Below are 20,043 nucleotides of genomic sequence, written 5' to 3'. Positions count from 1 at the left end.
AATTTTAACCACTGATATCTAAACAACACTGGTTGTTGTTGTTGTTGTTTTGTAAGAATTCCTGAACCATGCCAGATCTAAGGATGGAATTTTCATTCATCAATTACCGTATTTTTCACTCTATAAGACACACCAGACTATAAGACAAACCTAGTTTTTGGAGGAGGAAAACAAGAAAAAAAAATATTCTGAATCTCAGAAGCCAGAACAACAAAAGGGATCGCTGCACAGTGATCCCTCTCGCTGTTCCGGCTTCTGGGATAGCTGCGCAGCCTGCATTCACTCCATAAGATGCACACACATTTCCCCTTACTTTTTAGGAGGGGAAAAGTGATTCTTATAGAGCAAAAAATACGGTATCTAATCTCCTTTTCATAAGGTTTTCAGAAGGTTTTCCAGGAGGGAATGTGGCCCCTGGGCTGAAAAAGCTTCCGCACTCCTGTTTTAACAGAACCAACTAGGAGGAGCAATTTTGCAAAACCAAAAAACCCGCCCAACATCAACGGATGAGGCCATAAGGGGTGAGTCAGAAATCCTGCACATACCATGACTCCAGGCTCCTCCAGGCAACCTGTTTCCCGAGCATTCCTCCTGATTTGTTTCCACAGACTTTCCACAGTTGTTATGTTTACTGAGCATTCATTCTGATTGTTTCTGCAGAGGTTCCAGGGAATAGCCATTATCTCACACTTTCCGTACATTTCCCATCACTTTCCTTACCACAAACAGTTCAGGAGGTGAATTTGTTTGTTTTGTTTTTTGAAGTCCTATTTTTATTATTATTATCAAGGCTGTCTACCCAGGACATTTTATTCTAGTGTTAACGGAGACCGTGTGCTTGTTTTTTTCTATGTAGTCCACACACACAGGCTGGATCTACTATTACATATTTTTTGGTGCCTGAAAAGTGCTTTTTAAGAAACTGGTTTCGTTCTGAAAATCAAGGCTCATTGTGAATTGATTCTGCATGAAGTCAGTGGGGGATTCCTCCCCAGTAAGGATAAGTAGGATCAAAATGCTGGGAAAGGAACTAGTGTCAATTAAGCAATGTGAAAATATAGGTTTTATTCCTGCTCTCCCCAGTTCCGAATCCTGCCCCTCCGGTATGGCAGGATTTGAAGACATCCTCTACTTAAAATGTGATACAGAAACCCTCCGCTTACTCCGGACTCATTTGGTGAAGACAACTCATATAACTCTCTCTTTCTGACCATTTGTTGCTTAGGACTTCTGCAACTCTCCTTCCCCCACCTTGGGTTTTTCCTGTATTTCCTTTTGGGGAAATTGGTTAAATCCTTATTCAACAAGTAAATGTCAGTGTGATATTTGTATAAGTAATGAAGCAGACTGTTTAAATATGGGTGAGGATAGTCTATGGTGATCTTTTATTTGCAATAAAAAATGTAGGATTGTTTCCCATCAGTATGTTACTGGTCCAACAGGGAGATATAGATAGATAGATGATAGATAGATTAGATAGATAGATAGATAGATGATAGATAGAAACATTGCATGTTTTTTGCAGGTCTGATACCTTTGAGGAGGAGGAGGACACTTGAAAATTGTATGATAGGATAGATAACACCAAAGTTATGGGCAGTAGAAGGCTGTCAGGTACTCCCATTGAAATTGATGGCAAACACAAATGGATGGGATGAAATGAACTAGCTTTCAGGAACGAACTAGTTTTGATTCAGCAATGAGATTAATGCAGTTCTAACTAATAAATCACAAAGGCTGTGATCCTACACTCACTTATCTAGGTGTAGGTCCCATTGAACTTAAGGGGACTTATTTCTGAGTAGGTTTGCATGGAATTGCACCGGAAATGAATGGAAGTTTCAGTGACAAAAATGAATGGAGTAACTAGACTTTCTTTCCCCCCTTTCACACTCCTACAACCTTAATGCCTGTTAGTCCTCCCCTGCCTCCCTTTGGGATAAGAAGCCCAGAGATACCATGTTGATATTGCAGGGTTTCTGTGACTGAAGGAAGCGTACAAAGGTGGGGGAAGGAAGAAAATAAATAAATCCATGACCACTTTTCAAGAACATCATTTGACTCACATTTTAATATCTGAAAATAGTATTTAATTCTCAGCCATATTTTGGACAGCAAACCAGCACATGAATTCACAAAACCTTGCCAGGACAACACAATCATTCTCAGATGTAAAAACAGTGAGGTCACATTCAACAACCAGCTTCATATGAAAGGTGAAATGTACAGAGTGAACCAAGAGCCCAGAGGATTTCCTGGGCTACTTCGGCGCAAATTCAGATCCTCACAAATAAGGTGTGACATGGGAAATTTGGAGATGGTTCATTTGCCTAGGTTAGTATATGGCCCCTGGGGGGTTCCTTGGGAAGTAATGTGGCCCTCAGGGTGACAATAGACACACACACACACACACACACACACACACACACACAGTGCTTCCCAATTGTGGAGTTCCTTTGGAATAGATCCAAGGCTTTTACATTTTGATAGGTAGTGTTCAATGTTTGTCTTAAGCACAGACCTTTTGAAATTGATGGGCATGACTAATTTAGATGCATTCATTTTAATGGGTTATATATAACACAATCAAGTCTTAAGAAAAATTAGATTACCCTAATATAAACTGCAGCCCTAGAAAAAATTGCGGGGGGGGGGATGTGGTTGTCACCTTTCTCTTACCTGCATCTCTCCATAAAAATATAATGCATGACACACTTCCATCACACTTGACATTTCTTCCCCCTCCAAGAGCAGCAGACAGTGAGAGAAGTTGAAGCAGCGAAATGTTCGATGCAATGAGGATCTCATCTCCCATCTTCTTTTGCTAGATGTTACCAGGGAGACATAGAACAGAGATGGGGGTTGGTGGCACAACACCGCCCCCCGCCCCCATCACACCTCGTTTGGAGCCACCTTGTATATTTATTCTTAAAGCATTTTGAAGGACATCGGAATGCTACAGCCTGACCCTTATTTACAGCAAATCTGGTTCCTGGCATTTCAAAACAGCAGCAGACGACACACACTTTCAGAAGCAAGAAAACAAGTGCTGAGAGATGACATGACTTTTTTTAAAAAAGATAACACTGCAAAGGAACACATTATAGGGGTGTGCATTTAAAAATCCTCTTATAAACAAGGCAAGATTGCATTGGACCACATCAGGCTGTGCACTCTGGGCATGAGCGAGAAAAAGTTCGGCACTTCAGAGTACCAAGTTGTTAAGGACAGACCTTAGCAGGTGCAGAATTAGCTGCAAAAAAAGAGCAAATTGCCACACTGACCACATCCACACCTTACGTTTAAAGTGCTTTGATATTACTTTAAGCAGCCGTGCCTTTCCCCCAAGAACCCCCAGAATTGTTGTTTGTTCAGGGTGCGGAGAGTTGTTAGGTGACCCTTTTCCTCCTCCCAGAACTACAATTCCCAGAGTGGTTTAACAACCCCCCTGCCCATATAACTCTGGGAACTGTAGTCCTGGGAAGGGAATACAAGTATCTCCTAAGAACTCTCAGCAGTTTTGATGAATGACAGCTCCCAGTATTATTTGGGGGAAGCTGAGACTGTTAAAAGTGGCATAATAACATTTTAAGTATATGGCTTGCATGTGACCACTTCCAGACCTTCTCCCTACACCTGTTCTTGTGCTTTTGAGGAGGGGAAGGGGAATCTGCCAGTTCCCAGAGCGAGATTCAGATAAAACATTCTCATTAGAGAACTCTATCACAGAACCAGGACCGTAGGAAACTGGGCACTCTGACAGAACCCCGGAGGCTATACTGCAAGGAAATTGTGCCACCCTGCAGAATTGAAGGGACTCAAATTTTCCAGCGATGGATTCACCACACTAACCCCTCAGCCCTCACAAGCAGAGGCAGCAGCAAGCTTGAACTGATGCACCAGTCCGATGGTCAGAGCTTTACTCAGCATCGGTACCCCATCTATGGTCTGAATCAGGTCCCTGATATGTGTGCTAGGAAAGGTGAGGCAGTTGTGGCCAGGATGCTCCTGGGGCACCTGCTCCAAGGACCAGGTCCCAGTTCTGGCAGCCTGCAGGACAGCTTCTTCCTGCTCAGAAGTAGGCCTTCTGGCTCTTCATTAGACTTGCTGACGCTATTGGACAGTGCCCCTGCTGGTCCATGCTTTAACTGCCACTTGCAGGAGCTGTGCAATACTTGTTGATTCGCATTCCAGGCACCCTACTACCACTCACGGGTCTGCAGACTTGGTCAGACCACACCTGGAATACTGTGTCCCATTCTGGGCACCACAATTTAAGAAGGATGTTGACAAGCTGGAACGTGTGCAGAGGAGGGCAATCAAGATGATCAAGGGTGTGGAAACTAAGCCTTGAAGGAGCTGGGTATGTTTAGCCTGGAAAAGAGGAGACGGAGAGAAGATATGATAGCCATCTTCAAATATCTTAAGGGCTGTCACATGGAGAAGGGAGCATGCTTGTTTTCTCTTGCTCTGGAGGGTAGGACTCGAACCAATGGTTTCAAGTTACAAGAAAGGAGATTCCGACTAAACATTCAGAAAAACTTTCTGACAGTAAGAATTGTTTAACAGTGGAACGGACTCCTTTGGGAGGTTTTGGACTCTCCTTCCTCAGAGGTTTTGAAGCAGAGGTTGGGTGGCCATCTATCACGGATGCTTTAGCTGAGGTTCCCGCATTGCAGGGGTTGGACTAGATGACCCTTGGGTCCCTTCCAACTCTATGATTCTGGTTTGGCTTTAATTAATTTACTCCTCTCCCCAAATCACCACCCAAATTATCCCAACTAGCATTGGCGTGCAACGCTTAAAGTCTGATTCCTAATTCAAATGGATTTCTAGTGGTGCTGATAATGGGTGTTGCTAGATTTAGGGAAAATGGCAGGGCAAAAACCCTTAGGAAAGCAGGACACAAAATGGAACATTTTCCTACATATTGGCTTTGCTCAGGTTTGCCGCTGAGGTGGATGGTGTTGCTTCTGCCCCTGCTGGAAGCAATCTGCAAAACAGCAGGCCACTAGAAGCATGTAAGTGAGATGTGAGAATGCTTTGTTTTACCAGTAGTGGCTAGGTGGATTGTAGCATGCTCAACAGAGCTGTGGAAACATACCTGGGGACAGTGTCGCATGGTGTGTTAGGGTTGGCAGGATTTACAATGCATTCTATGTATCAATACTACAAATTTCCATCCATTTTATACCAGCTTAACTTATCCACAGAGAATCAAGTCTGTCCAATCCTGTTGTGGTTTCCATTTATGGATTGCACTAGTGTATCCGTTGCCAACCTGGTGTCCTCCAGCTTCTTGGACTACAACTCCCATCAGCCCAAAGGTTAGAACACTGGGAACTGGCGTATGTCTCCCTTGCCCATGAAGCATGATGGAGATATATCTAATATGTTGGATGGGCTGGGGTGAGGTAGAGAGATCCAGGCCTTCTTACCCTTCCACCTATTTATGAAGCCAATGGTTGAGGTGGACAGCGTTCCCCATTGAGAATCAAGCCTCCTGCTATCTGCATGCCCCACCCCCTTGATCTGCATAGCCCCACCCCTGTTTCCTGGTCTTGCTTGTGTGGTGTAATGTTGAAGAGGAGATCATTTCTGTGCAAGGCGGAAAGAAAGCAAATATTTGTACACCCTGGAAACAGGATTTGGCAAAGTCCATTCTTATCATGCCCATGGCATTTGCCACCACAATGTGCTCCAAGCAAGTTCCAGTTCTCTTGAAGGCAATGGAGGTCCCTTTCTACAGCTTGCTAGTCTGCATGTGCCCATTGGACTCCACACTTCTCTGGAGTAGCATCGCCTCCTGCAGGCGGCTGCTCTTCTCTTGCCGATGTTCGGTTGGGTCACCGTCTTCAATGCCATTTCCTTTGCGGAGGCACAGGACTTTCTGAAAGCTCTGCTTGAAGTTTTCGGAAAGAAATCCATACAGGATGGGGTTGGCACAGCTGTTGGCATAGGAGAGAACCACCACGAAACAGAAGATGCCAACCAAGACAGGCTCCTCCGGCAAGATGAAGATCAGGTTGATGATGTTGACAATGTAGAAGGGAAGCCAACAGAAAACAAAAACAACCACAATGATGACCACCATCTTGGTCACTTTCCTCTCTGACCTTCGGCGCCTTGTAGAGCCCACTCGGATTCCCGAGGACTTGACTTTGATGATGATCAGCAGGTAGCAGAGGCAGATCACCAGCAGAGGTCCAAAGAACCCCAAGACGGAGGTGTAAATGATGAACACCGCAGACCAGATCTGCACCGGGTCAGGCCAGCTCATGTTGCAGGTGTCAAAGGTTTCCTGGACATCAGCGAATATGATCATTGGGAGCACCACTAGGAAGGAGAAAGTCCAGACTGCCAGGCTGATCAGTCTGGCGAACCTTGGGTGACGCCACTTGGTAGACTTGATGGGGTGAACCACGGCAAGGTAGCGGTCCAGACTCATGACTGTCAAGCAAAAGATACTGGTGAATTGGTTGATGCCATCAAAAGCTGTCACTAGCCTGCACATGAAAGTCCCAAATGGCCAGTAGGAGATAGCATTCTGGGTAGCCAGGAATGGCAAGCCGAGCATGAAGAGTACATCAGCAATTGCCAAGTTTAAAATGTAAATGTTGGTGACAGTCTTCATCTTGGCATAACGCAGGACCACATAAATGACCAAGGTGTTCCCACTCAGCCCAACGGCACAAACCATGAGGTAAATGATTGGAATGAGCACAGAGCGGATGCTGGTAGGAATGGAAAACCCTCCGACAGTCGTGTTGCTGGTTGTGTTAGCCATAAAGGAGAAGTTATCATCTGGAGGGATGGCTTCTTTGAGGAAAGCGGTGGAGAAGTAGAAAGGATCCATGCTCCTTGTCTCAATGTGGTTTCTTAAGAATGATGAAGCCTAGCGTCCCTCAGCATTTTCATCCTGGGGGAGAGAAAAAGGAACAGAAACACGAAAAGAAAAGATTATTGGTGGGCATGTTCAGAAATCTCTCCTGTTTAAAATGTATGAAACAGCTGCCTTGCACATTCTGCTGTAATGCACCAAAATAATTAGCTACCCTGGCTGGCAATTATTTAGGAATTAAGCAGATGTTTTGTTTTCTCCAATCAACCTTCTCCTGCAAATAAAAATGAATATGGGAGCTGTGAACAAAATGAGCTCACCATAATAGCCTTGGATGTTACTGGATCATTCTCTCAAAGGAAAAGAGAAGGCTGCCTCATACCGTGTCAAGCCATCGAGCTCAGTATTGTCCACACTGGCTGGCAGTGGCTCCTCAGGATTTCAGACAAGGGTCTCACCCAGCCTTACCTGGAGATGCCAGGGACTGAACATGGGACCTTCTGCATGCAAAGAAGGTGCTCCACCCCTGAGCTGTGCCCCCTTCCCCCACAGGAAACTGAGTCAGAACCTTGGTCTATCCAGCTCAGTACCAGACTCAGGCAGCTTCCTGTTCCAGCAACTCACCAGACCTGATCCCAGTCTTCACCCTCAGGGTTTGGAACATAGGAAGCTGCCTTATACCAAGTCAGAGCAATGGTCCATCTTCGTATTGTCTATGCTGACTGGAAGCATCTCTCTGGGGTTTCAGGCTTATCTAGAGATGTTGGGGGTTGAATATGGGCCCTTCTGCATGCATCTGATCTACAGTCCTTCTCCCAGGAGACATAAAATGCTACACCACTGAAGGAAGAATGTAGACATGGAAGGAAGAATGTTATCGCTGCAAAGAATTCAGGGGCAGTAAATGGGGAGAACCTCTGTATCTATGCACATTTTAGTTATTTATATTGACCATGTGTTGAACCATCAACTTCCAAGGCTATTAGGGTGAGCCAACAGTTAGTGCTTGAACTGACTAGAGGGGTGGCACCCTAGACCTAATCTTGAGAGGCACCCAAGATCTGGTGCGAGATATAAGTGTGGGTAAGCCAGTTGGGAACAGTGGTCATAGCACTATTAAATTAAATATACATGGAAATGGCCAGTTGCCAAGGAAAGTGCACATGGTCACATTTTGTTTTTAAAAGGGGAACTCCCTCAGAATGAGAAGATTGATAAAAAGGAAGTTGGAAGGCAGAATCAAAAGGTTCAAATCACTCCAAAATGCTTGAGAGTTGTTTAAAAACACAGTATTAGACAATCAACTGGAGTGTATATGGCAGATCAGGAAAGGTAGTATGAGCGTGAAGAGGACACCAACACGGTTAATGAGCAGAGTCAAAGAAGCTATTAGAGGTGAGAAGACTTCCCTCAAAAAACTGAAGTCTTGTCCAAATGAACAGAACAAAAAAGAACGCAAAAACATTGGCAAAGAGAAAGAAAGAAATTGTAGGCAGACAGTAAGGGGTGCTAAAAAAGAATGTGAGGAACACATTGCTGAAAACATTAAGACAATAAACAAGATGTTCTTTAAATATATTAGTAGCAGGTAACTGTCTAGGGAGGTGATTGGACTCTTGGATGACAAGGGGGTCAAATGGGTGCTAAAGGAGGGTGAGGAGATTGTGGAGAAACTGAATGAACTACCATATTTGCATCTGCCTTCACAATGGAAGATATTGGGCAGATCTCAGTGCCTTTTCAGAAGGTGAGCCTGGGGAAATAAGCCAAACAGTGGTGATGAGAGATGAAGTTCTAGGCTTAATAGAAAACTAAAAACTGACAAATCACCGGCCCAGATGGCATCCTCCCGAGAGTTCTCAGCGAACTCAAATGCGAAACTGGTGATCTTCTAACAAAAATATGTAACTTGTCCTTCAGATCAGCCTACATACCTAAGGACTTTAAAGTAGCCAATGTAACACCCATTTTATAACAGCTTGTGCAAGTTCAAATTGTTGCAAGACACCTGTAACAATAGGTTTCTACTCATCTTCAGTGAGCTGTGTGCCAATGAGTTTGCCGCTCTCTCTTTAAAACTCTTCCCTTTCTGTAACTCTTAATCTATTAAAAGTTAAAATATTTTTGACCCATGGATGTCTTAATCAGCTCCCTGCTGTGCTCATACTTTCAGGAACAACCATAGGGATTAGAAATTTGCTTTATCAGAAACGCAGAAAATGAGGTTCTAAGAATTAGGGATGGGGGATAAATTCAATTCTATTTGCATTTTAGAATGAACCTATGTAATTCGCACTTTCCTGAACCAATACACAAACCAAAATACACAGCCATCCTTTGCCAGACTTTTTTGCAATGCATTTCTTCAGATAAGTAATGTGCAGAAAGATGCATGTATACTAGAGTAAAATGTGCATCGAAATGCATATATTAGCAAAAAATAGCATTAGTATTATAGAAGAGGAACATGCTTTACAACAACGTGCATATTAGGCAAAATTGCATACACAAATGTGTGTATTAGAAGAAATTCATGCTATTTTTAATGAATTTTCATGAGGATTATTATTATTTATTTAAGAAAACATGAACAAATGTAAAAATATGGAGAACTATACTTTCAGACTGGGAAAAATTAGAAACTGAGAGCAACTCAAACTGACAGATTCACCCCTCCCTCCACAGGGTGCTGAATCCTACCTCTTCCCTCACATTCTTTGCTTTTTCTGGGCTCTGGTGGAATCGCTGAGGTCTAGTAGGTGATTCCCTTTGATATTTTAATCCATCAGATCCTCCTTAGACTCAGAGCAATTTATAACTGCAGTTCTTTATGATTGGTATTACATGTTATTTTTACATGCATAATTTTGAGTTAAAAATAATTCTTCCTGGAGTTGAATACTCAAGCAAAAAAAAAAAAAAAAAGTGTGTGTGTGTGTGTGTGTGTGCGTGCGTGTGTGTGTGTGTGCGCGTGTGCCATTTGACCTGCCTTATCTCCTGTCTTCAGCCTTTTTAGTCATAAGAAAAATGGATGAAGTTGAAGCAGCCACTTAATTTGGTTGCAAACAGGCTGGGCTGATAGGGTTTCAAATTCCAATCCCAAGGACAAAGCAACAAATAAAAAATTACTCTCCCTCTAGAAAATATAGCCCTGGCTGTAAAGGAAGTCTCTGTCTAAAGTGTAATCCGGCGTTCTCAGGGCTCTTAAATGGCAGAGAACAAGAATCTAGAATTGTAGAATTGGAAGGGACCCACAGGGTCATCTCGCTCAGTGTTTCCCAACCTTGGGCCTCCAGCTGTTTTTGGACTACAACTCCCATCATCCCTAGCTAGCAAGACCAGTGGTCAGGGATGATGAGAATTGTAGTTCAAAAACAGCTGGAGGCCCAAGGTTGGGAAACACTGATTCTAGTTCACCACTGCATTGCCCAAATTATACTTATGATGCAGTACCTAAAGATGATGCAGTCACGGCCACAGAGAAGGGCTCCTGGAGTTACAGTGGCTAATGGTCAAGACACACCCCAAGAAGGATATTCCAATGGGTTCTCTTGGGTTGTTTGCTTGCTGGGTTTTACACTAAAGCAATTATTTCCTCCACACCATTCCCACGAATCAAATGGCCATAGGTGCCAACTCCCTAGGGCCCTGGGTACCTGAGCGCCCACAAAATTCCCCTTGAAGGGGCTGGGCATCCACAAATTTTGGTGCCAGGACTGCATGGCACCCACGGCCCCGGGCACTCAAGGTCATGGGGCCAAGCTGGCACTCCTGTCGCCACCTCACCTTAGCCCTGGAGTAGTGGCAGTGGTGGTTTGTGCCTCTTGGGACTGGTGGTAGGCAGAGAGCCCAAAGAGTTGATGGCACCAGAGCCAATGACAGAGGCAACAAACGATGGTTTTGTTCCCATCCACTTCCATGCTGAGTTCTTCAAGGGGCCACACTGAGGCAGAGGCAGTGCAGGAAATTGACAGGCAGTGCTACCTCTGGAATGGGTTGCCAGGTTGCAAAAGGTTCTTGAGCTTTTTTTAAGGAAGACCCCAAAATAGGGACAGACTGAGGCCCTATGAACCAGCCTCCACTGAGTCACCATCTCCAAACAGTCCCTTAAGCAGCTTACAGATGGAAACAAGATACCAAAGACTTCAGTATAAAACAAAACATTAAAAGTTCATTTAAAGTAGGGCACGAGGGGGTGCTGTGGCCCTCCAGATGTCACTGAACTACAACTCCCATCATCCACTGCCCTTTGAACAAGCTGGCTTTGGAGGTTTGGAGACCAAAAACATCTGAAAAGCTGGAGGTTCAGTGCCAGTGATTTAAACATCAGAGGAAATCAAAATATTTAGTAGCTTAAGAACTGAGATGAAAGCTAGTAGAAAAGCAGTCTGACTCACCAGCTTAGGGGAAAGCAAAACACATTCAGGATTTGTGTTTATTGATAATGATAATGATTCCATTAATTACCCGTCCTTCACTGTCAGGTCCCAGGATGGGTTATAATCATTTAAACATTTTAAAGGTCTTAACAGATCTTCTGAGGAATAAAAGCAAGAAGGGGTCTCATTTGTTTCCCGGTGGAGGGAGTTCTGCCTGATGGGAGCCACCACAGAAAAAAATATTGTCATCATCACCGCCAACCTAATTTCACTGCAGATCCAGCCAATTCTTTCCGACTTTCAAATGCCTCTGTGGGGATTATTCAAGTTCTAGTCATCAATTCTATTGAATGAGCACATGCAAACTACAGATACATATTTTAAAATGTGCTAAAAGCAGGTCCACTTTAAAAGAAACAGAAAGCAGCCTTCATCATCCCCTAAATTTTGTCTTTATGTCCACTTATTTCTCCATCAGAAGGAAAGTCGCCTCAAGGTATACAGGCAAGATCTTTTAATGAAACTTATTTAGCCCTTAATACTCTTCATCTGTCCCATCACAATCTCTGGTGGAGAAAGAATGGATCTTTCTCGCTGTTTCAATGCAGGCTCAGTTCACAGACGGGGAAATGGAATATTGCATTAATAATTCTGAATACTGGATGCTTATTCTGGTTTAATTAACATGATGTATGCATGCTTGTTCCACACTGCACAGAAAGGGGCCTCATTCACACATCTGAGTATATGGAAAGGCAGTCTGAAAGCATTTCATTTTGTTTTTAAAAATTGCATGTTAGGGACATAGGGAGCTGCCTTACTGCCTTACAGTCAGACCATTGGTCCATTGACGACATCATGCTGAATCTGACTGATACTTCACCTAGTTCAGCACTGACTGCTTTATGCTAAGCCAGACTATTGGTCTATCTAGCTCAGCATTGTCTACACTGACTGGCAGTGGCTCTCCAGGGTTTTGGGCAGGAGACATTCTCAGCCCTTTCTGGAGTTGCTGGGGATTGAACTTGGGACCTTCTACATGCAAAGCAGTTGTTTTAACCATTGAGCTACTGCTGCCTTTTCCTATCACTCAGTGACAGAAACACCAAGAGGGTGGCTTGCAATCCTGAGTGGGTCACTTGCAAGTCACAAACAAAATTTCATCTCCGGAGCGAAAAGCTGCCCAGCAAAATCAGTTCAAACGCTCAGTCGCTAGTTCCCAAATGTATATGAAATGACATGTGATATCTGTGTATGTGCAAGCCAGCTGATATGCACCCAGTGCTCATTGGACTGCTTCACACCTGCACTTCCACTGCTTTGAAGGTGACTGGGATCATGCACTGACCTGCATGTGTGAAATGCACCATCGCAGGTCAGCCTCCCCACCCCTGCCAGATCTTTTCTTATTATTATTATTTATTGGATTTATATATCGCCCTATACCCAGTGGTTCTTCTGATCACAATCTTCCAATCATAGAAACAGAGAATCATAAAATTGGAAGGGACCCTGGGGATTATCCAGGCCCACCCTTCAATGCAGGAATGTGCAGCTATCCCTTATGGGGGTTGATCCTGCAACCGTAACATTATCACCTCCATGATCTAGCCAACTGAGCTACCTAGCTTTGCATGACAGTCAAGTGTGGACCTTTTCGCACATTCAGTTGCCAGATAATGGGGGTTCAGGAATCAAGTGGTGGGCAGGCATGTGTGAATCAGCCCAAGCCTTCCCTTTTCCCTACACAATGGTCATTTCAGTGTAAGAGGAAGTGGACTAACTCACACACAAATGTGTGACAAATGATGGGAAGTCCCTGCTTGCAACTTCCTTCTGCGTACACCAATAATAATAATAATAATAATAATGCTCAATAATAAATAAATAAATAAATAAATAAATATTTAATATCATTAATATTTAATGGCATTTAATACTATTAATAATATTATCAATAATACAAATGTATTTTATTAATTGGTGATGATAATGACATGTGGGTTGCCCACAAACACACAAACACACAAAAAGTGACCTCCAATGCCAGAAAATTGATCCTCTTGAATTAAGCAGCCACGAATTGTTCACAAACCTTGAGATTGTTCCAAGGATTGACTCATTCTGCACACCCCCAGAAGAGTGTGTCCATGTTAATCTGCTCTTGCCAAAGCCACAAGAGAGTCTGGTGGCTCCTCGGTGGAGGGGCTCTAGCCCAGTCCCCCAAAGCTTTTGCCACAATGCCTTCCCGCTAGACTTGAAGTCTCTCGCTTCTACCCACCTCTCCGCCCTCCTTCCAACCATATGTTTGTTGCTTTACCTGGCTTGGCTTGGTCTCTCTCCGCCCCACTTCCAAGGACCGTCCTGCTCCAAGCTTGCCCTCCAGCTTTCCTCAAAATCCAGGTCCAGCCAGCCTCCCTCCTGCTGTCTCCTCCGGTCGGATTGTCCTGCTGATGGTCGCCAAACGCAGCTGCTTCTCTCTAGGACAATGTCCTTCTGGGACAGGCGTCGTCTTTTCCTTGACCCCACCAGCAGCAGCAAAGTTCTGTCTCTGAAGCCGGCAGGCTCCTGGCTCCGGAAAGCCAAACCCTCGCTCTCCCTGCTCAAGCGCCTCACTAAATCAATATCCCGCGCCAGGTCTCTAAGTAGCACAGTCGACGGCGGGGGGAGGAGGTGGGACGCGGGGGAAGGGGATTTGCCTGTTGCGCTTTATAGGCTGCGGCCAGCGGGTTGCAGTACCCCCTGCAGACAACGGACCTGCCTTGCAAGGAGGGCGGGGAAACATCTCGCCCGAGGGCTCCAGGGAGCTCCTTTGAAAAGAGGGGGGAAAGAAAGCAGACGCTTGAAAGCTGCGCGTGGGTTGGATTTCGGAAGGCGGCCGTTTCTTAGTACCTTAGTACCTTTGGCGCGCCGAAGTACGAAAGAGCTGCAGTCATGTCACTTTATGGCTTGCACCGTGAGCGCTAACAACAACAACAACAACAACAACAACAACAATTTATTTATACCCCGCCCATCTGGCTGAGTTTCCCCAGCCACTCTGGGCGGCTCCCAATCAAATGTTAAAAACAGTACAGCATTAAATATTAAAAACTTCCCTAAACAGGGCTGCCTTCAGATGTCTTTTAAAGATAGGATAGCTACTTATTTCCTTCACATCTGAAGGGAGGGTGTTCCACAGGGTGGGCGCCACTACCGAGAAGGCCCTCTGTCTGGCGCTGGAAGCTTTGCAGGGTAACAACATCGCAGAAACCAAAAGGTAGGACTCCGCCCCGAAAATGTTACAGGCGAAATGCTCTGCGACGGCTAGGATCCAAAACGCAGGACACAAGACGAGCCTGCTGGATCAGGCCAATTGCCCATCATAGTCCAGCATCCTGTTCTCACAGCGGCCAACCAAAGGAAATCCGCAAGCAGCACTCAAGCACAAAGAGCACCCTCCCCTTCTGTGGTTTCCGGCAACAGGGGTACAGAAGTCTCCGACTGTAGAGGAAGAGTAGTCATCGTGGCTAGTCGCCACTGGCAGCCCTCTCCTCCGTGAATTGGTCCAGTCCTCTTTTAGAGCCATCCAAGTTGTTGGGCATCGCTGCCTCCTGCGGGAGCGAGTTCCATGGTTAAACTATGCGGTGCGCAAGCTTTCGGGTTGCGCAGAGCTCCTTCACAGGAGCAAGGGACGTGGGGGAAGCGAGGGATTTTAGCAGAGCTGAACAGCCAGAGGTCGTGCCCATATTTCTTCCCTTCCTCGCTTCCCTCCTGCCCCCATCGCCTATGTATACATATAAATAAACCAGCCGTAAGATTAAAGCGTCAGTGAGAAGCGTCTCCAGGGCAGTCCGATAATAAGGGAGATGAGCAAAGTGGTGAACGCAACAATTGGAGAAGAAATGGCAACAGGCAAGAATGCACACAACACACACACACACACACACACAGAGAGAGAGAGAGAGAGAGAGAGAGAGAGAGAGAGAGAGAGAGAGAGAGAGAGAGAGAGATTGGCTTCCGTTTGACTCATTCAGTCTCTTTTCCTTCACTCCCATTTAGGAGTGAGGAGTCTTTTTCCAGCCAGCCCGGAATGCTAGTTCCAAGCCGAGACGCCTTACCTCGTCAATTTCAAGTGGCGTCTTGTCTATTTCATCCATGCCCTTCGTTTGCCAAGGCTACTTTGCATCAAGCCTCTGGCTAGGCGCCTGAAGGAATGGGGTTGGTGATGTGAGGTGGGGCGGGGGGAGTCTCCTGAGGGGTGGGGGATGCTGCCCCCCTCGCCCTGTAAAGCGGATTTCCCGAAGTGTCTCCTTTGCGCAGTAATTCGTATTCTTTGCTCTAAAAAGAACTCCGATTTAGGGGCGCGTTTGCGCGGAATCCACCCCTCCCGCAAACTGCAAAAGGTTGCCCGCACCGCTCCCCCCCCCCACTTCTGCTTGGTAAACAGCCCGCTTCCTTTTTCTAAGCCCCGGGGAAAGAAACTTGCCCCCAAGAGCCTCTCCTCCTGTTCCCGGTGTGATCTTGGGCGCCGAGGTGGAAAGAGCCCAGAGCCGGAGGAACTCGGCTCGTGAAGCGGCAGGTGGGCACGTCTGGGGCGTCTCTATCCAAAGCGCGGGCGGTGCTCGGTTGGGAAAGGTTGCAGACGCTTCCCAAAAGAGCACGAGAGAGAGAAAGATCAAAAGGAACCCGCCGCGCTCTGCAGCCGTGCGCCCGTATCATGGTGCGTGCAATTTCCTCATGTGGAGTCGGGGGAAGAACCCCATATTTGCTCTTTTGTCGAACGTCGCCAAAATATAACTGTCGGAGCGATATTTTCGAATGTGGCAGCTTTGATTCCTGCGGGGAACAAGTGCAAGCTTTATGATTACACAGCACCCTTCGTCGGGCAGCCCCTTCCCCTCCCCCGTCCTTAAGCTGCTGAAGTTACCAGAAAGTTGGCTTTCACAGTGGATGATGGCCTTCTGCTGCTATTAGGGGTTGGGGTGGCTTTGTGTGTTTTCTATGAACTGCGTGTGACTTCGTGCGAATGTGTTTGCATTATAATGTCTGCTGCTGTTTGCTGTTTGTTTTCCATATGCTGCAGGTCCTTTGGAGAATTTTTGCATTAAAAAAGCCACTGAAACAGAATTAGAATAAAAATAAGCAGATCAGATGTGATCCTGCTCTAATATTTGACTTCTATGGTTGTGGATAGTTGTGGTCCTTTAGGAAGCGAGCTGTGACAGCCCCACTCCATGCTTTTGTAAAATGGGCACACTCATTTCATAGGTAATCTCCCACAAAAATAGCAAGATTCATTGAAGTCCCAGATTTTCTCCAAGGAGCTTAAGGGGGTGTACATGGTTCTCTTCCCAGTTTATGATCAGAACAACCCTGTGTGGTGGATTAAGCTGGCCCGAAGTCACCCAATGAGTTTCATAGCTGAATATGGATTTGAACCCTGGTCTCCGAGGTCCTAGTCCAACACTCTTAACTACTGCCCTACACTGTGGTTTTATATAAACTGCTTGGTATACTTTTCTACCAGCATAGGGGTGAAACTAGTCTTTCATCCTGGTCTCAAAGACCCAGTTTGGCACACACAGACCCATATGCATTTGTGTACACACACACAGGCTGGGAGCCTCACTGGTGCCCCTCTAGAGGCTTCTGTTAGTTTCTGTTTCCCTCACTGAGCAGCAGCTGCAAGTCATGGGACTATGTTTTCATTCCACAGTTCAGTTACTGTTGGGTTCTCACGGGAAAGGGAGACTGGATGTGACGTTCACTGGTTTCCTGTTTCTTTGTTCTGTCGTTTCTTTGTTGAGAGTTGTTTTCTGCTCTCACAGAGGCAAGATGTACATTTGTGTGTTCTCAGTACAGCTTAGAAATAAAGCTTAGCAATGTAGCACCATACTTGCTTCATCCTTTCGTTTGCGGACACTGGAATTAAACTCTGCTGGGCTCAAATCAAGATAAGCCGTATCAGCTCAAGGGCCGGAGCTGAATAAAACTAACATTTTTACCTGGGGCAAAAAGCCCTGCTAGCCGGCCCCCTGCCCGGTAGCTTGAGAGTTAACTTCAAGAGGTGCATTAAGTACATATGGGAGCATAAGAAGTGCCTGCTGGATGATGCCAGTCTAATCCAGCATCCTGTCATCACAGTGGCCAAACAGATGCAGGTGGGAAACCTGCAAGCAGGATCTGACCGCGACAGCCCTCTCCCCTCCTGCAGTTTCTAGCAACTGGCATTCAGATGGATTATGGCCTCTGACCATGGAGGCAGAGTACAGTAATCATGGCTGGCAGCCATTGATAGCCTTGTACTCCATGAATCTGTTGAATCCTCTTTTGAAGCCAGCCAAGTGAAGAGTCAATAGGAGCTACAAGCCAAGCCAAGCCGATGAAAGCCAAATTGGCTATTATTGTCCAGGGGACAAAATGACAGGAGGATTCGAAACCTGCTGGACCAGAGATTTACATAAGATTGGAAGAAGTATATGAACTATTTGAAAAGCAATTGTAACCAACAAATTACGCTAGTAGGACTACAAGAAGTTTTGTAAGGATGAATATATGAAGTGCTACAAAGTAGATAAAGAATAAAGGTATTGGTTATGAGTTTTAAATGTAACAGGGAAAATAAGAAATGTATACTAAGAGATTAGATTGGAAAATTTTCAGACAGGACTGATGGAAGTCAAAAAAATTGAATAAGATGTAAAAATATGTTTAATTACTGTTGAAAATGGTATGTTGAAACACACACACACACACACACACAAACACACACACACACACACAAAACTGTCCAGACACAGCCATATATCTATGCAAATCCAACTGCCATCTTGACTGTCCTGTTTGGTTTCTCTGTGACACACCTGGACCCCTTTTCCCAGTTCACCCCTCTCTCTGCCCAGCTGTGCTGAAGAATTCTTTCTTAGTTTCCTTGAATTCCCAATGGTTTCTTATCTAGGATGCTCAATGTATCACCACATACCAACCACAGCATGTGATGCTTCTGTGATCCAATGGTGATTTGGTGTACGGCCCCTTTGGCCTGAACCAGCAGGTTTTTCATGGGTCTTAAAACTCAGGGTCATGGGTTTGAGCTCTACGTTGAGCAAAAGATTCCTGTATTGCAGGGGGTTGGACTAGATGACCCCTGTGGTCCCTTCCAGCTCTACAATTCCATGATTCCATGCTCTTAGGAGCAGGGTTGGTGGACCACTTAATAATTTTTGTGCCTATTATAGCAAGGCTAATGCAATGCTCTAGAAGCTGTGTGCTTTTTAATTATATTTTTACAGGCACCTGAATGAAGCTCGTGGACCACTGAAGATCACAGACTGCAACTTCGGAACCCCTGGTTTGGATTATATTGAGCTAGATAAGGCAGCTTTCCATGCTCCCATCTGCACATCACTTCCTGGCTGCAAGGAATTCTGTTGTCTGATTCACCCCCCCCCCCTTATTTTGAAGGAGAGCTGAGAATTTTGCATGATGAGAGGAGGGGGAAATGGCTGTTCTGCACCTTGCGATGTTTTTCCTGCCCTGTGCTTTCATTCATTTATCAAGTCGCGCTGTGTGTTGTACTTGATAATGACTTAGATGAGGTTAATTTACTGCCACAGGTTTGCAATTAGAGGCCTATCACAGGGTCAGGGCATGTGTGTGTTTATGTGAGAGACGGCAAGGAAAACACGTGGAACAGTCTGCTTGCTGCTGGTCATCTTCAAGTGCAATTTGTGACTGTGTGTTCAAACTCAGGTTTTGCATGGTCTGGTCCATAGGAAGAAGCATCCAGAAAAACTAAGAAAGCAGCAGGTGATTGCATGCAGGACCATAGGAAGCTGTCTTATGCTAAGTCAGAAGGCTGGTCCATCTAGTTCAATGTTGCCTGCTCGGACTGGCAGTGGCCCTCCAGGGTTCCAAACAGAGGCGTCCCCCAGTTTTTTTTTATGGGACCTTCAACATGCAACATAGATGCCTCTGAGTGATCACTCTTCCCCAATTGCCATCTTTGAACATAGGCTTGCCAGAGGACTGCATGTAGCTGCCATTCCACAGCCTCACTGGGAAGGTACAGAAAGTTGCACCAAGTGTAATTCAGCTTCCCAAGAACATCAGTGCTTCCTTTTTTAAAAAATAAAATAAATGAAGTTTCTAGTCCTTAAGTCAGTGGAGGTCTTATTGAAATCTCAGTAGTCAGTGGGGTGGCTGCACAAAATTCCCTGTGTGTGGGTGTACAGGAGAGTTCAGACTCCTGCATTGTATGTTTCCGCTTCCTTGTGGCTAGCAAAACTATAATAAATTATGCAAAATGGTAAAGCTTCCAGAGCAGATTGTGCAAGATAAGAGCATGCCAGTGGGCTCAATATGCATGATTTGTGTCAAAGAATCCAGCTTCTCCTGCAGCAGAATCAGTTCACATGGATAGATGATTTCAAACGCACAGGACCTCCCCTTGAGCAGAAGTGCACCTAGGCTCCCGTGAGCCCTTGGAAAGGAGATTTATTGTTGCCACCCAAGCTGGGAGAGACCACATCCCAGAAACTCAAAAAGTTGGCTTTTTGACACCTTCTGTGCTCTGCCAGTGACTGCCTCCATAGCCATCAGGGTCAGGTCTGCTCTGCTCTGCCTCCCCTCCTCGTCTGCCTGCCTGCCTGCCTCCCTCCACTTGCTGCTTTCCTTTCCAACATTCCCCTTCTTTCCTTTCCCCTCCTTCTGCAACTCTCGCCCACTCTCTCTGTCTCTTTTCCTCCATGCTGCACTGGGTACTCCAATCAAAGTTCAAATAGTGCCACTGGCCAACCAGGGAGGTGGCTCTGCAGGGCTGCTGCCACAGCCCACATCAGA

General features: G+C 45.5%; 1 protein-coding gene and 1 long non-coding RNA gene across 2 annotated transcripts; one reads left to right on the top strand and one right to left on the bottom strand.

Annotated features, from left to right (window-relative positions):
* Positions 1–2,053: 2,053 nt before the first annotated feature.
* Positions 2,054–13,684, bottom strand: SSTR5 (somatostatin receptor 5). The gene is made up of 2 exons (XM_081840476.1): positions 13,541–13,684; positions 2,054–6,919 (listed from the first exon to the last, which is right to left on the bottom strand). The coding sequence occupies exon 2, from the start codon at positions 6,854–6,856 to the stop codon at positions 5,744–5,746; it is 1,113 nt and encodes a 370-aa protein (XP_081696602.1). The 5' UTR covers positions 6,857–6,919; positions 13,541–13,684; the 3' UTR covers positions 2,054–5,743.
* Positions 13,685–14,119: 435 nt separating this feature from the next.
* Positions 14,120–15,215, top strand: LOC309329574. The gene is made up of 2 exons (XR_014151199.1): positions 14,120–14,176; positions 14,747–15,215. It is a non-coding gene; the product is annotated as an uncharacterized lncRNA (long non-coding RNA).
* The last annotated feature ends 4,828 nt before the right edge of the window (positions 15,216–20,043 follow it).

This window comes from Podarcis erhardii, assembly GCF_964252035.2.
Source record: "Podarcis erhardii genome assembly, chromosome: 14".
Classification (NCBI taxonomy): Eukaryota; Metazoa; Chordata; class Lepidosauria; order Squamata; family Lacertidae; genus Podarcis; species Podarcis erhardii.
This window is presented reverse-complemented; position numbering and strand designations above follow the sequence as displayed.